The sequence below is a fragment of the Phyllostomus discolor genome, chromosome 10 (assembly GCF_004126475.2).
Source record: "Phyllostomus discolor isolate MPI-MPIP mPhyDis1 chromosome 10, mPhyDis1.pri.v3, whole genome shotgun sequence".
NCBI classification, from domain to species: domain Eukaryota; kingdom Metazoa; phylum Chordata; class Mammalia; order Chiroptera; family Phyllostomidae; genus Phyllostomus; species Phyllostomus discolor.
Window position 1 is genome coordinate 44,703,515 of NC_040912.2, and position 15,422 is coordinate 44,718,936.

Consider the following 15,422-nt stretch of genomic DNA (forward strand, 5'->3'; position numbering starts at 1 on the left):
CCCCTCTCTCTAAAAGTAAGTAAATAAGATCTTTAAAAAAAGAAAGAAATAGGTCCAGGTGACACAGATAAACCAGTGGCAGAGCCAGGAAAATCATCAGTCCCACGTTCTCCTCATTGTACTATGATGACTCTTTTTTTTTTCGTATCTTATTTTAGTCCTAAAACCAAGGATCGTTTGTCAACAAAGAGAACGATGCTACTGTCAACACAAGTCCTGATCATTCAGATTTTTCTCGGTAACTTATAGTCAATGTTATCCCTAAAATAAAAATACAGTACTTTTTATATTGCAGTTCCATGGCCTGTGCTCTGGGTTCACACCCATTACATCATTTGATCCTTACAAAAACCTTTGAGGCAAGTCAAGGAAGGTATTATTGACCTCCTTTTAAGAGCGAGCAATTAAAACACAGGGACGTCGAATGACTGGCTTAAGATCGTTTAGTATCAGAAGGAGGCAGGACTCTAACTCTATTCCAATGTAGTCTGTTAAAGAGGAAGTTTCCACACAGTACCAATCCAGCTTTTTATCCTCTTGCCAAGGGATTCTCCATGCCTTGGAGAACTTACTAAAGTTTGGACCTAACCACCCACTGAAGGCACTCCTAGTTTGCATCTATTTCTCACCTTTAAAACAGCAGTTTCTTACTCCTTCCCTTGGTACTGATCCTTACTTAAGGTCCTGTGTTTTCTCTGTGGGTTACCGCCTCCAGCGTCTCACTCAACAGCTCCACCCTCACCAAAGAAGTAGCGTCCTCGGTATCCAAGGGAACTACACAGCCTTGCCCACCTTGCCCCTTCCACGCTTTTCATTGGCCAGCTGAATTTACGTGTGGATTTTTCTTTCCACCCTTCCAATGACTAATGAGGAGAAGAACGCGCGCCTTTCTAGCACAATCTAAAACCAGCTCCTACTCTTACACCCTGCGCATTGCCTCCTGGGATATGTAGTTTCTGAGCAGCCCGGAACCTTTTGCTGTTGGGCTATCTTTAGAACTAGCTATCCCGTCTGCCCTTGCGAAAGGGAAGGTGGTAGACTAGAAGTCTGGCTCAGGTTGGATACTTACAGCTTTGAAATTACCACTAGCTGTTGAATGAAACGTGTACCGATTGAGGGGTAAATTGCCCCGAACACAGTGAGCAGTCTTACTCTACTTCAACAACCCCTCGCAAACATCGCCCTTTTGACTTGAGCCGGAGCAGTGCCGAGTGGTCTGTCAGGTGATCTGCTGCGGGCCAGAGGGGCGCGTCATGTTCGCCTCCCGCTCGGGCTGGGGGCTCGACTGCCTCCGGCTCGGTCACCTTCGAGTGTGGGCCGGTGACGCCGTGGGGCCCAGGGCGTGTGGGGCTGGTCAAGCCCGACGCTATGGCTCACGTGGGGGCAAGCGCCCTCCCGGGTCCGAGCCCCAGGACTCTCCGCCGGGCCCCGCGGGCGAGACTCTGAGGGAGTGGGTGCTGCCGGTGAGCCCGTTTGGACGGCTGCTGGCGCGGCTTCCGTGCCACCTGGCAGTGAGGCCACTGGATCCACTCACCTACCCGGACGCCGACAGAGTGCTAGTGGCGGTGAGCGGAGAGGAGGGCGGGGCCCAGGCCCTGGCCGGCCTGCAGGTGAAGTACGACGTGGCGGTGGAGGAGGTGGCCATTGAGTCTGACACCCTTGACCCCCAGGCGTCCGTGGAGGTGCAGGCGCCCCTGAAGTTTGGCAAGTGAAGTGAAGTTAAAATGGGTTTGGGTCCCAGGCCGACGTGCACTTTCAGATGATCCCTTTGGATCTAACTTTCTAATTTACAGTTTTTGCCTTCAAAGCTGCTGCTGCTTTTTTTCTGTTCTGCTTTGAGTTTCTCAGTAGTAGTTACAAACTCATTTCCCAGTCATAGAAATTTTACAGATCGAATGGAAACATGATTTGGAATAATATACCTCAAATAACATTTATGTTCTCCTTTGGCACTTTGTTCTTATTTATGTCACTGCATCTTGTCAGTAGAAAAGTGATTTATTTTTCAGGCTTGACTTTTTTTGATAATCCCTTCACTAGAATGGCAGTCCATCCACATTTCCCCTTGCTTACAGCCTGGAGTTTGTCCCCAAACTGCCCAGTCTGTTGGATGTTCCATTTCTAATCTGGGCCAAGTGTTCGATTTCAAGTAAGCACCCAGTTTCTTACTTATATGTGTCCATTCATTTGGCCTAAGTAAATTTCCACGTGTACCACGTTTTGAAGAAAAACACATAGTAAGACTGCCTGGGAAACTGCAATTGATAATGCCTACAAGATATGTTTCCTAGGTGGTTGGGTTGGATGTCATTTCTCAAATGCAAACCAACACTTTCCTAGGAAAGTCTCCCCAAGTTCTTCCTGAGACTGAAGGATGATACTACTGATGATCATACCAGCAACTGACACTTACAAAGTAACCTTTTCTAATTTTTACAGTTGCATTTATAAGGTAGATAATTTTGTCACTATTTCAGGTAAGGACATAGAGATACAGCAAGTTTCATGAACTATGTAGATATTGTGGGTGGGCAAATAGAAAAAAAAAATCTGTGTCATCATGAAATTAATATTCTGGTGAGGTTAGATCAAGAAATATGCCTGTTCACTCTCAGATAAAAAGTGCTGGAACTGGGATTTGAACTGACTGGAGTCTGCTGAATCAGTACGCTTTATTGGTTCTCAACTTCTAACCAACTTAGATGAATGAGACCTTTGACCTCAAAATGTAACAGGCAGGGGTGAAGAGGATGATTTCCAATATATTATTGTAATACAAAATAGACTTGCTTATTTAAATAGAGATACACAAAATTTTATGGCAATAAGATAAAAATGAAATTACCTATGTTGGTGATCCCAAACTTCGTTTTTGTTGATTTCTCTTTAGAGCCCAAACTCCATTTACAATAGACTATCTCCATGTGTCTATTCCATAAGCTCCTTAAATCAACATAAATCAGTTTTCTTCGTATTTGTTCCTCCAGTTTATCTAGACCTGTATTAATGAATGGGTGAGAGTAGCATTACTGCCATTCAGTGTCTAGCCTTAATTTCCATATCTGCCTAGTGAGGTCAGAGTGTATTTAAAATGTTTCCTTCTTTCCACGTCCATCAATACTGCCTTAGCTTGAGGCTTATGTTGTAACACAACTGGGTAAAAATTTTTGCAGTTATATTTGCATCCATAGAAGTGTGAGGTAAAATCATCTTTTTATATATTTTAGATTAATCCCAACCAAAATATTGCTGTTATTTTAAGCCTTTATAGAGACTGCAATATTCAGAACCATAGGAATTAATTTTTGTGCCATAACTATTGAAATTGTGGTGTTATACCCCAGTAGTTTGTGTTTGGGGCAACATATTTACTAGTCTGGTTTAAGGGAAATTGTCATATTTATTTGAATTAGGTATTAAATATCAGTGTTAATTATCTTTTTATTTTTATATAGAGACAACTAAGATTATACCTTAAATTGATAGCCAAGCATGGCACCTGTGACTTTTATTTTACAGTTTTCTTCAAATAATACTGTTATCCACAATTTTTAAGTTTTTACCATTTACTACTAGATTTTTCAACATTGTTCCCATTTTTTATTACTGAAAATAACAGCCTTGATATAGCTACATGGTATTATCCTCTTTTTTAGATACAGAAGGTTAGAGATAGGATTTTAAGTCCATGGTCATATATGATGATCCATGCTACTTCTGCAAAATGCTTTTAATTTGGAGGAGGTTTGGGGAACAAATTTTTGAATCTTCATGAATATAAGAAAGAACAGGCTAACTGACTTACCCAGTCTACCACAATGACTTGTTAACTAATTTGTTGTATTCTTACTAGTACTCTGTGATGTGTGTTTTCTCAGTAGGAAAGAAACCTCTATGATCTTTCCCAGGAGTGCCTTTAAGATTTGGAGTTTCTGACCTCCTCTAGTTTCCTTTGTGTTAGCTTTCTCTCTTTAGATGATATTGACCAACAGAAATAACTGCTGTATTTCTAAAAATGGCAGAAAAAGGCATTACATTTGGCTCTGTTACCATGGGGGAGACCCCTTACCTTTAGAAAGAGACTGCTGACAACTGTGCTCTCTCCAGGGTTCTGTAATATTATGAACACAACAGAGGAGCTTGATTTCTAGGGGTATTACAAATGCTTTAGAGCCCATTAGCCATAGTACTAACTTGTATTTTTTTTTCATTTCTAGATTTGAATATCAAGTCATCAGGGTCTGGCTGTATAAAAGTCCAAAATATTGAGTGTGATAATTGCAAAATTGAAACTGATCAGGGAACTAGCATCTTACAGTCTGTTAAGGTAAGTAGTTTTCTAATTTTTGTTTCAGCATTACTTTTTTAGAAAAATAACCTTAAACTATGAACTGCAGTACCAGACTAAAGCTATTATTCTGAATATCATTTATTACAAATACTGAATTTTTCTAAGTGATCATCAATTGTCTACTTAATAAAGATTATATTCCACTTGACTTCAGAATTATGTCACTATGGGCATGAAGTAGTTTATTATGCTATAATACAGATAAACTTCTTCAGAATGATTCATTATGCCTTTTTTACAAATTTTTTTTCAAATTCAGTTTTTAAATTCTATTTTACCTGAGGTTCTCTTCTTTTTTTCCCCTGAATAAAGCAACCATAAGGTAAATTTTTTTTTTCGAGTTTTTTACTCCCTGTGTTTTAGACACTTCTTTGCTATTGCTGGTCATGATATTGGTGAGTTTACTTTTGCTATTTTTCTTTCTCTGCTATTTACTTATTCTTTTTATCTTTATAATTGTGGCAGAACTGAAGACATATGTAACTGTAAGACAAGGTAAAGTTAGCTACTCTAAAAAATAGACCTAACATCTAATGGTTTATATGCAATTGTAGTTCTCATTTGTGTCCAGATGTGTGGGTAGCTCATTTATATTCAGTGATTCTAAGTTCCTTTCATCTTCTGGCTCTACCATCTTAGAGTCTTATTATATCTGGACTCATCTGATGGAAGGGGCAGAGCACAAAGAAGGCACACCAACTCTTCTAAACACACAAGTCTGGAAATTGCATGTAGCATTTCCATATCCATTCTTTTGGCAAGAACTTAGTAATACGTAAGAGGTGAGAGAAACTGGGAAATACTGTCTCTTCATGCGCTCAGCTATACTCCTATCAAGTACTCTGAAAACAAAGGATTTTTGTGGCCCTGTAGTAGTTTTCTGCCACAGTTGTCAAATGTGAGATCAAGTTAAACACACACATTCACTCTCTTTCTTTTTTTTTGCCTGGTAGAGGAGACAATTTGTGACTGCTGTTTTATTTGTGCTTAGAGGAATTTTTACTTAGTTTCAGTTTCTGGGGTGTCATGCTACAAAGTTTAACAGTCAGTGGGGCTGTTATCCTAAGGATGAATATATCCTTCAGATGAATCCAGCCATAAGAGTGTGGGTTTTGAAATTATACAGAGCTTGATTCTGTTAGGTTATGTTGTTTTTGTAACCATGTCAGCTGATAAAAAGTTATTTAACTTTTCTGAATCTTAGATTTCTTCTTCTGTAAAATTGGGAAAATATGGTACCCATTTCTTTGCATTATTATGAAGATTAAATGATAGTTAATGTAAAGTAGTAAATACTGTATTTTGGTATAAAGTAATGTCAGATAAGTGATAAATATTGCAATGAACATTAATAACAATGAACAGTAACAGTGATTATTGTTGTTATCCTCATCACGATTTACGTTGTGTTTGCCAGTGTGTGATCTTTGATTCCCAAGTTCTTTTTCATGAAAAGCAAAGCTACTGGAATACCCAAGGAGCTCTTTTTTTCCCCCTTTGGGTCCATGGGGCTTATTTAATCTCCTTAACAGCAGTTGACATTCTTTTCGAGTTGATGTTATTATTCCAAATAATGCATTTCTATTTAATTCCTGATTACTCTTTTTGTTTTGTTATTATTTAAAAAGAAATATATAAATGTTAGAAATCTTTTTATTAGTATAAGTCAAATTTATTCTCTCTTTTTCTCTATGTATATTTTTTGTATTTGTCTTTCAGAGTCAAAATTACATGTCCAAACAAAAGGAGGCAAAGTGATCTGTCTGGGAACACTTTATGGAAATATAGATATTCATGCATCAGATAAAAGTGTAAGATTGAAACTTTCATTTTTTAGTAATTGCAGTTTTATATCAAGTTGGCTCATACAGTAGGTACATTCCACAAAATTTGTGGCATAACTTTCCCTTTTACTACATTTTAGTTCATTAGTAAATTTAAATTTCATATTGAGGTGATTAAATATTATACAACGTAAATTTTAGTTTGTGATGTAATACTTTTGACAGTTATTTAGTTTCTTATTTGGAATCAATAACATTTCTAAATACTTAATATTTAATTCTAGTTCTGGAGAGATATTTATGATCATGAATTAAAGCTGATCATTAACTAATACACCATAACTAGAATTAAATTTTTCTTATGTGTTAGGTTTATTTGAGTATTTTTCCAAGACCTGTTTACTTAGCCTTTAGGCAATTAAAGGATGAGCTTCAAAACTCAACTTTCTTCAGTATTTTCCACAAGGTGGCACCACTATATAGCATTACTGTTCTCCAAAATGTTTTGTTAGCCATAAGGATTTGGGTTGTTATAAGACTGTATTTTTTTTAATTGTATTTTATTGATTATGCTATTACAGTTGTCCCAATTTTCCCCCCTTTACCCCTCTCTGCCCAGTACTGCCCTTCCCTCTAGCAATCCCGTCCCTTAGTTCATATCCATGGTCCATGTATGTAAGTTCTTTGGCTTCTCCATTTCCTATACTATCCTTGACATCCCCCTGTCTATTTTGTACCTACCAATTATGCTTCTTAATCCTTGCACCTTTCTCCCTAATCTCCCTCTTCCCCCTCCCAGCTGATAATCCTCCAAATGATCTCCATATCTATGATTCTGTTTCTATTCTGGTTGTTTGCTTAAATTGTTTTTTTTAGATTCACTTTCAAGGACCTACAACCTAGATTACTCTATCCAGCAAAGCTATCATTTAGAATGTATGGGCAGATAAAGTGCTTCCCAGACAAGCTAAAGCTAAAGGGATAAAATGTTAAAAGGACTTATTTAAGAAAAGGAAGATCAAAACTATGAACAATTAAAAGTTTGTATTTTTTAACCAGCTTTTGTTGCTTTTTTATGATTTAGCATAGTATTAAGAATAAAGGTATAATTTTTTTATTCAACAGTTTCTTTTTTTATTTAATCTTTATTGTATTTTTTCCCATTACCATTTGGACCCTTAAACCCCCCTGCCCCCAGCAAACACCACACTGTTGTCCATATTCATGAGTTCTTTTTCCTTTTTGCTCAATCCCTCCACCTGCTAACCTTCCCACCCCGACTAGCTGTCATCTTCTCTCCTTCTAGGAGTCTGTCTCTGTTTTGCTTGTTAGGTCAGTTTCTTCATTAGATTCCACATATGAGTGAAATCATATGGTATTTGTCTTTCTCTAACTAGCTTATTTCACTTAGCATAATATTCTCCGGGACTATCCATAATGTTGCAAAGGGTAAAATTTTCTTTTTTACAGCTGACTAGAATTCCATTGTGTAAATGTCCCATAGTTGCCTTATCTACTTATCTGTTGGACACTTGGGCTGCTTCTATGTCTTGGCGATTGTAAATTACACTGCGGTGAACATAGGGCTGCTTATGTTACGTGTAGAAAAATGAAACTAGACCACCTTTTCACATGACACAGAAGAATAAATTCAAAATGGGCCAAAGACTTAAATGTTAGACCCAAAACCATAAAAATCCTTGAAAAAAACATAGGCAGCAAAATCTCCGACATTGCTTGTAGAAATTTTTTAGTGCATACATCTTTCCAGGCAAGGGAAACAAAAATAAATAAATAAATGAATGTGTAATTTTGAAGTATAAATAGTCACAAATTTTTTAACATAATTGATAATGTTTTAAATCTTTCAGAAAGATCTAAGTCACCTGTTACTTTCCACTTACACAGTTTGCAAGTATCTTTTGTAATAAATTTGTTAAATTCCATATTCAGCTGTATCCCAGGTAATTATCAAGGAAAAGTTGTGAGTATATCCTACAGGTAGATTACTGTTGGCATAATTAAACAAGGTAGATTATAACACTAATTGTTTCTACTGTTGTCACTTTTATTTTCTGTCATCAACCTGTGGGAGATGATTAAACCCACACATTTAAACTTATGTTAAATTAAACTAGGAAAGTATTGAAAGATACTGCCTTGCCTTATGTGGCAGCTCTTTTGAGATGGCATCTATTTTCTCTTCTCACATTGCTGTGTTCTTGGAGGTACAAAAGGGAAATTGGACCAATTTATACCTCCTTCAAATTCTGTCCTTTATTTTTTGTTTTTATTCTTGAAAAATATATTTTATTGATTATGCTATTACAGTTGTCCCATTTTTTCTCCCCTTTATTCCTCTTGCCATGTACCCATCCCCCCACCATCATTCCCCCACCTTAGTTCATGTCCATGGGTCATACATATAAGTTCTTTGGTTTCTACATTTCCTATACTGTTCTTAACTTCCCCCTGTCTATTTTGTACCTAACATTTATACTTCTTATTCCCTGTCCGTTTTCCCCCATTCTCCCCACTCCCCTTCCCCACTTATGACCCTCCATGTGAACTCAATTTCTGTGGTTCTGTTCCTGTTCTAGTTGTTTGCTTAGTTTGTTTTTGTTTTTAGGGTTTGGTTGTTGATAGTTGTGAGTTTGTTGTTTATTTATATTTTTTATCTTCTTTTTCTTAGATAAGGCCCTTCCTTTAACATTTCATATAATAAGGGCTTGGTGATGATAAACTCCTTTAACTTTACCTTGTCTGGGAAGCACTTTATCTGCCCTTCCATTCTAAATGGTAGCTTTGCTGGGTAGAGTAATCTTGGATGTAGGTCCTTGCGTTTCATGACTTGGAATACTTCTTTCCAGCCCCTTCTTGCCTGCAAGGTTTCTTTTGAGAAATTAGTTGATAGTCTTATGGGAACTCCTTTGTAGGTAAGTGTCTCCTTTTCTCTTGCTACTTCTAAGGTTCTCTCTTTGTCTTTAATCTTGGCTAATGTAATTATGATGTGCCTTGGTGTGTGCTTCCTTGGGTCCACCTTCTTTGGGACTCTCTGAGCTTCCTAGACTTCCCAGAAATCTATTTCCTTTGCTAGATTAGAGAAGTTCTCCTTCATTATGTTTTTTTAAAAATATATTTTATTGATTGTGCTACTACAGTTGTCCCATTACCCCCTCCTTCATTCCCCCCCACCCTGCATACCCTCTCCACCCACATTCCCCCCTTTAATTCATGTCCATGTGTCGTAAGTTCTTTAGCTTCTACATTTCCCATACTATTCTTGCCCTCCCCCTGTCTATTTTCTACCTACCATCTATGCTACTTATTCTCCATATCTTTTCCTCTTGTCTTCTCTTCCCACTCCCTTGTTGCTACCCCTCCATGTGATCTCCATTTCTGTGATTCTGTTCCTGTTCTAGTTGTTTGCTTAGTTTGTTTTTGTTTTAGGTGTGGTTGTTAATAATTGTTAGTTTGCTGTCATTTTACTTTACATGTTTTTTATCTTCTTTTTCTTAGATAAGTCCCTTTAACATTTCATAAAATAAGGGCTTGGTGATGATGAACTCCTTTAACTTGACCTTATCTGAGAAGCACTTTATCTGCCCTTCCATTCTAAATGAAAGCTTTGCTGGATAGAGCAATCTTGAATGTAGGTCCTTGCGTTTCATGACTTGGAATACTTTCCAGCTTCTTCTTGGCTGCAAGGTCTCTTTTGAGAAATCAGCTGACAGTCTGATGGGAACTCTTTTGCAGGTAACTGTCTCCTTATCTCTTGATGCTTCTAGGATTCTCTCCTTCATTTTAATCTTGGGAAGTGTAATTATGATGTGTCTTGGTGTGTTCCTCCTTGGGTCCAACTTCTTTGGGACTCTCTGAGCTTCCTGGACTTCTGCAAGTCTATTTCCTTTGCCAGAATGGGGAAGTTCTCCTTTATTATTTGTTCAAATAACTTTTCTACTTGTTGCTCTTCCTCTTCCCCGTCTGGTACTCCTATAATTCAGATGTTGGAATGGTTAAAGATGTCCTGGAGGTTCCTAAGCCTCTCCTCATTTTTTTTTGAATTCTTATTTCTCCATTCTTTTCTGTTTGGTTGTTTCTTTCTTCTGGTCCACTCCATTGATGTGAGACCCAGCTTTCTTTCCATCACTATTGGTTCCCTGTACATTTTCCTTCATTTCACTTAGTGTAGCCTTCATTTTTTCATCTAATTTGTGACGAAATTCAACCAATTTTGTGAGCATCCTGATCAGTGTTTTGAACTGTGCTTCTGATAGGTTAGCTGTCTGTCAGTCACTTAAAAGGATCAGTTCTGGGGCTTTCATTTCTTTTTCTGTTTGAGCCATCTTTTTTTTGTTGTTCTGGTTGTGCCTGTTACGTACAAGGGGTGGAGCCTTAGGCGTTCACCAGTGCGGGGCAATCCAGTCGCTGGGTTGTGATGTTGTATGTGGGGGAGGGGTCTGAGAGCGAACAATGGTACTTGCTCCATTCTTCATGGGACTTCAGTCCTTTCCACTGCTTTCCCCAAGCAAACTGGACCTGTTTGGTGCTGATTCCCGTGTGGGTGGGCTTGTGCACCCCGTGGGTTTTTCCAACAACCTCTTCTGTGAGGCCAGAAGTCTCTTGCTGTGCCTCAACCCCCACAGGTGTTTTCAATCAGTGCCCCAAAGCTCTATTTCCCAGCGCTGGAATCCTGGGTTGCGCACACAGTGCCTTTTTTCACAATCGCTGCCTCACTGGGTCTGCCGGTTGCCACCCCTCGGCCGGGGTTTGCCAGCCACTGCTTGCACACCCAGGGTTCGCCTGCTGTGGTCTTATGCGCGGGTCCCACCACTCTTTGTGCCGCGAGACCCCTCTCTGCCTGGCTACCCGACTCCTCCCCTCCTACTGGTCTGGATGAATGTGTCTGTTTTAACTCTTTGGTTGTCCAACTTCCATACAGTTCAATTTTCTGTCAGTTCTGGTTGTTATTCTGTTTCTAAATTGTTGTTATCCCTATCTTGGTTGTGTGAGGAGGCACAGTGTGTCTACCTATGCCTCCATCTTCGCCAGAAGTCCTTCATTATGTTTTTAAATACATTTTCAATGTCTTGCTCTTCCTCTTCTCTTTTTGCACCTCTGTGATTCAGATGTTGGAACATTTAAAGTTGTCCCGGAAGTTCCTAAGCCTCTCCTCATTTTTTCTGAATTTTTGTGTCTTCATTCTGTTCTGGTTGAATGTTTATTTCTTGCTTCTGCTCCAAATCATTGATTCGAGTCTGTTTCCTTCTCTTCACTGTTGGTTCCCTGTACATTTTCCTTTATTTCACTTTGTATAGCCTTCACTTTTTCCTCTATTTTTACTACCATATTCAACCATTTCTGTGAGCATCCTGATTACCAGTGTTTTGAAATCTGTATCTGATAGGTTGGCTATCTCTTCGTCGCTTAGTTGTATTTTTTCTGGAGCTTGATGTGTTCTTTCATTTGGGTCATATATTTTTGTCTTGGTGTGCCTGTTATGTAGTAAGGGGCAGAGCCTTACGTATTTGCCAGGGTGAGGCAACCCACATTGCTGCTTTTTGGTGCTGTTTGTGGGGGAGGGGCTGAGAGGGAACCTGAGTAGCTTTCAGTCATGTCCCCCACTACTCACAAGCAAATTGGGCTGTTCTGGTGCTGATTCCCAGGTGGGTGGGTTTGTGTATGTTCTAGGACCCTGTGGGTTTCTCCAGTGAACTCTTTTGTGAGGCTGGGAGTTTCTCCTGCTGCCTCAACCTCCACAGGTTTTTTCAGTCAGAGGTTTTGAGACTTTATTTCTCTGTGACAGAATCCTGGGTTGTATGGTCTGTTCTCACTCCCCAGTTGTTCCTCCCAGTTTGTCCACACACAAATGTGGGACTGCCCAGGCCACCAGCTACCACCTGGTTTGGTGTGCCAGCCACTGCCTTGCCTCGAGTCCTCTCCACCCAGGCTGCCTGTCTCTGCCCCTCCTACCAGTCTGGATGAATGTTTCTTGAACTCCTTGGTTGTCATACTTACATACAGTTTGATTTTCTGGCAGTTCTGGTTATTTTTTGTTTTCAAATTTGTTTTCCTTTTGGCTGTGCGAGGAGGCAAAGTATATCCACCTACACCTCCATCTTGGCTGGAAGTCCAAATTCTGTCCTTTAAGTGATGGCTTGTGTTATGTGAAATGATCTAAGTTACTAGAATATTACATATTGACATTCAAGTCTAAGTATTGAAGAATTTAAATCATCTCTTAAATTATTTGCTATTTTGAATATTTTGACCACTGTTTACACTCATTATTTATTTATTTCAACTTTCATGGTTTATTGCATATTCAATTTATTCCTACAATCTATGATACTATCTTGTTTCTTTCTTGATTGAGTTTTGTGTTGTACTAAAGAATCAGTGTAGATACTTCTTTATACTACAGTGTTAATTTTTAAAGCATATTTCTAAGTTTATGGGTTTTTTATAACAAGATAAATGCTTATGAAATATGTTAACTTTTTAATGTACTACTTTTACAGACATCTACTTTGCATATTTGAGAGGCAGCATTGTGAGTTGGTTAAGAGCAAAGAATTAAGAACCAAACTACCTGTGTTTCAATACTAGTTCAGCTACTTATTAAACTCATTATTTCAGACAGGTTACTTAATCTCTATGTATCTTCATTTTCTGGAAAATGGAATAATAATGTACTTAGAGAGTTATGAGGATTAATGAATTAATATAGACAAAATACTTAATATCTGACACATAGCTAACTAATATGATATGTATTATAATGATGATGATATAGGTAAATGAAACACAGATAACAGAGATAACTTGACCAGTCCTGGATATACCAGTAAACTTTACTGAGACTTCATTTCATTATTTATAAAACAGGGGTGGCATTATTTGTTTTTCCTGTTCAAGATTGTGAGAATCAAATGAGCTCTACAAATACTTAACAGCATTCTTTACATGTCATTTTATATGGAGTTGCTCTTTTTAAATTATATCATTAATTTCGGTATCCCAAGTTTGGTACGGAAAAGATAGAAACTCATCTGAGTTTTGGATGAATTAATGACATAGTTTTCAGTTGACTTCTTTCTTAGGCTGGGCTATAGAGCCACAGTGCTTTCTTAAAACTTGATTTTCACTATATGTAATGTTGATCTATAATAACTAAACTTATGAAAGGTTTTCCCTCTTATATAGGAAAGAAAATTAATTTATAGCAATATGTCTGTCAGGAAGGTATTGATTTTTGGACCTGCTTTTTTTTTTCTTTCTTTAAATAGTTATTTCTGTTAATAAGCAAGCTATATAGTTTAATCCAAAGAATATCTTTATGATATTTTGTTTCATTAATAACTATAAATCAGAGCCTTGTTATTGTGCTGTAAACTGTGGTATTCTAAGTTTATTTGTTTTACAATAGTATCATAAATTGCATTATATTAGTGAATTTTAAATTTGTTTGAAATTAATTTTATAGAATGATTGGTTAAATAACTATATTATTGTGGTGGGTGAAGTGTTATACTGTTTTTTCACTTGCCTTCATTTGCTTTGGTAGGTCAGTGGAGGATATTTTTCTAGTTTCCTACAGAGTAAAATCTTTGGTGTTTAATGTACAAAATAAATCCTTGACATTTTCCAGATATTCATAGCTTCTTTTAAAGACTTCATTTGGTTGTGAGGAAAGTCTAATCAAAAGTGCCCCTTTGCCTGTTCAATTAAGTTTCAGATATTCTCTCAATATTTATCTGTTCATCTTTTGGTGTTCCCTAAAACAGCCTCTGTATCTGTAAAAACCTAGACTATTCCTATTTGTTAAATAACAGGAGAATTTAAAACCATGCATAAAACAGCTTTTCATCAAGAATCATTGTAGGTAAAGAATAAATTTTTTCCAGGAATTTTTATACCTTTACTATTACACTACAGAATACAAAAACATTTGTATTCTCATAAAAATCAAATACATCTTTTCTGACAATTTTTGAGAAACTAAATTTAAAGTAAAATCCTTATGAGTTTGTAAGTAGCTTAAACTGGAGTAGACAAGAAGCAGTAGGGTATATATTAGATATTTAATAGAAGTCCACTAAAAAAGGGAAGTTATATACTTCAGATCCAGAGGGCCAAGTCATTCTAACTTACTTCCCGTGAGAGCCTCAGGATACTTTTCTATTTTTGGACTTTTATTTGTTTTCTTATATTTTAGTATTCTTAACACTCAATTCTTAGTAAAAAATACTTTGAACTCTTAACAGTTTTTGAAGGACATATTAGGAGCAGTTACACTGATGCCCGTGTATTGAAAAAAAAGATATTCTATCTTTAAACACCCCAGTGTAATACTTGAATTTGACCCTGGACAAAACTGGCAAGCCTTCCTGGTGATTTCATTTTTCTCTGTCAACAATTTTATATTACCATTCACTTCATGCTTAAAAATTATTTGTTAAGAATACTACAAAAATGACTTAAAGTCCTAAACCAGATATCTTCATTTCACATTGTGCTCAATATTTGAAACTTAAATGCATATTACATTTTGTTAGGGAAACTTAGGAATAAATACAAATTTTCTTTCATTTTGTTCAGTGGAAAGCTACAGCCTTATATTAGATGTAAACTGGAAATTCTAAAAATAATAGTGCATTCACTGCATTAATAGATGAAAGGAGAAAAGTCATGAGTCTAATAAAATCAGATAACATATGTGCTAAAATTTAAAACCCACTGAGATTTAAACAACAAAACAAATTTGAAATACAAGGGAAGTTTCTTAATCTGATAAAAGGGATCAGAAAGGTGTCTATAGCAAACATCCTACTCAGTGATGCATTGTTGTAAGCTTCCCCTCTGACAACAGGAGTAAGATGAAGATTCTTGCTATTCTATGGCTTCTATTCACCATTGAATTAGAGGTCTGAGCCAGATAGTTGGTAAGGAAGGAAGGAGCATGAAAAACATAATTAATATAAAGGTTGGAAGGGAAGAAATGAAACTATAACTTGTAGATAATCATGCATTTAAGAATTAGTGAATGTAGTGAAATTGTTGGATTTAAGGTGAAATAAAAAAGTTAATTGCAATAAAACGAAGTTAAAAATATCTTTTATAGTAGCACTTACAAATATCAAATAGGAAAACATTTTTAAAATTTATTTTTATTTTTTAATATGTTTTATTGATGATGCTGTTACAGTTGTCCTGATTTTACCCTCTTTCCCCCCTCCACCCAGCACCCCTCATTCCCTCAGGCAATCCCCCCACCATTGTTCATG

At 37.1% G+C, this 15,422-nt stretch overlaps 1 protein-coding gene across 3 annotated transcripts in view; it reads left to right on the forward strand.

The window, feature by feature from the left end:
• Positions 1-994: 994 nt before the first annotated feature.
• Positions 995-15,422, forward strand: part of FAM185A (family with sequence similarity 185 member A) — a 64,756-nt gene continuing 50,328 nt past the window's right edge. The window contains exons 1-3 of one of the 3 annotated variants that reach the window (XM_028526009.2): positions 1,000-1,704; positions 4,218-4,327; positions 6,073-6,162. In XM_028526009.2, the coding sequence (XP_028381810.1) occupies positions 1,254-1,704; positions 4,218-4,327; positions 6,073-6,162 (651 nt within the window). In that variant the 5' untranslated portion in view covers positions 1,000-1,253. Of the gene's footprint in view, positions 1,705-4,217; positions 4,328-6,072; positions 6,163-15,422 lie in introns of all 3 variants that reach the window. The other 2 variants (XM_036010724.1, XM_036010723.1) reach the window with 2 other exon arrangements.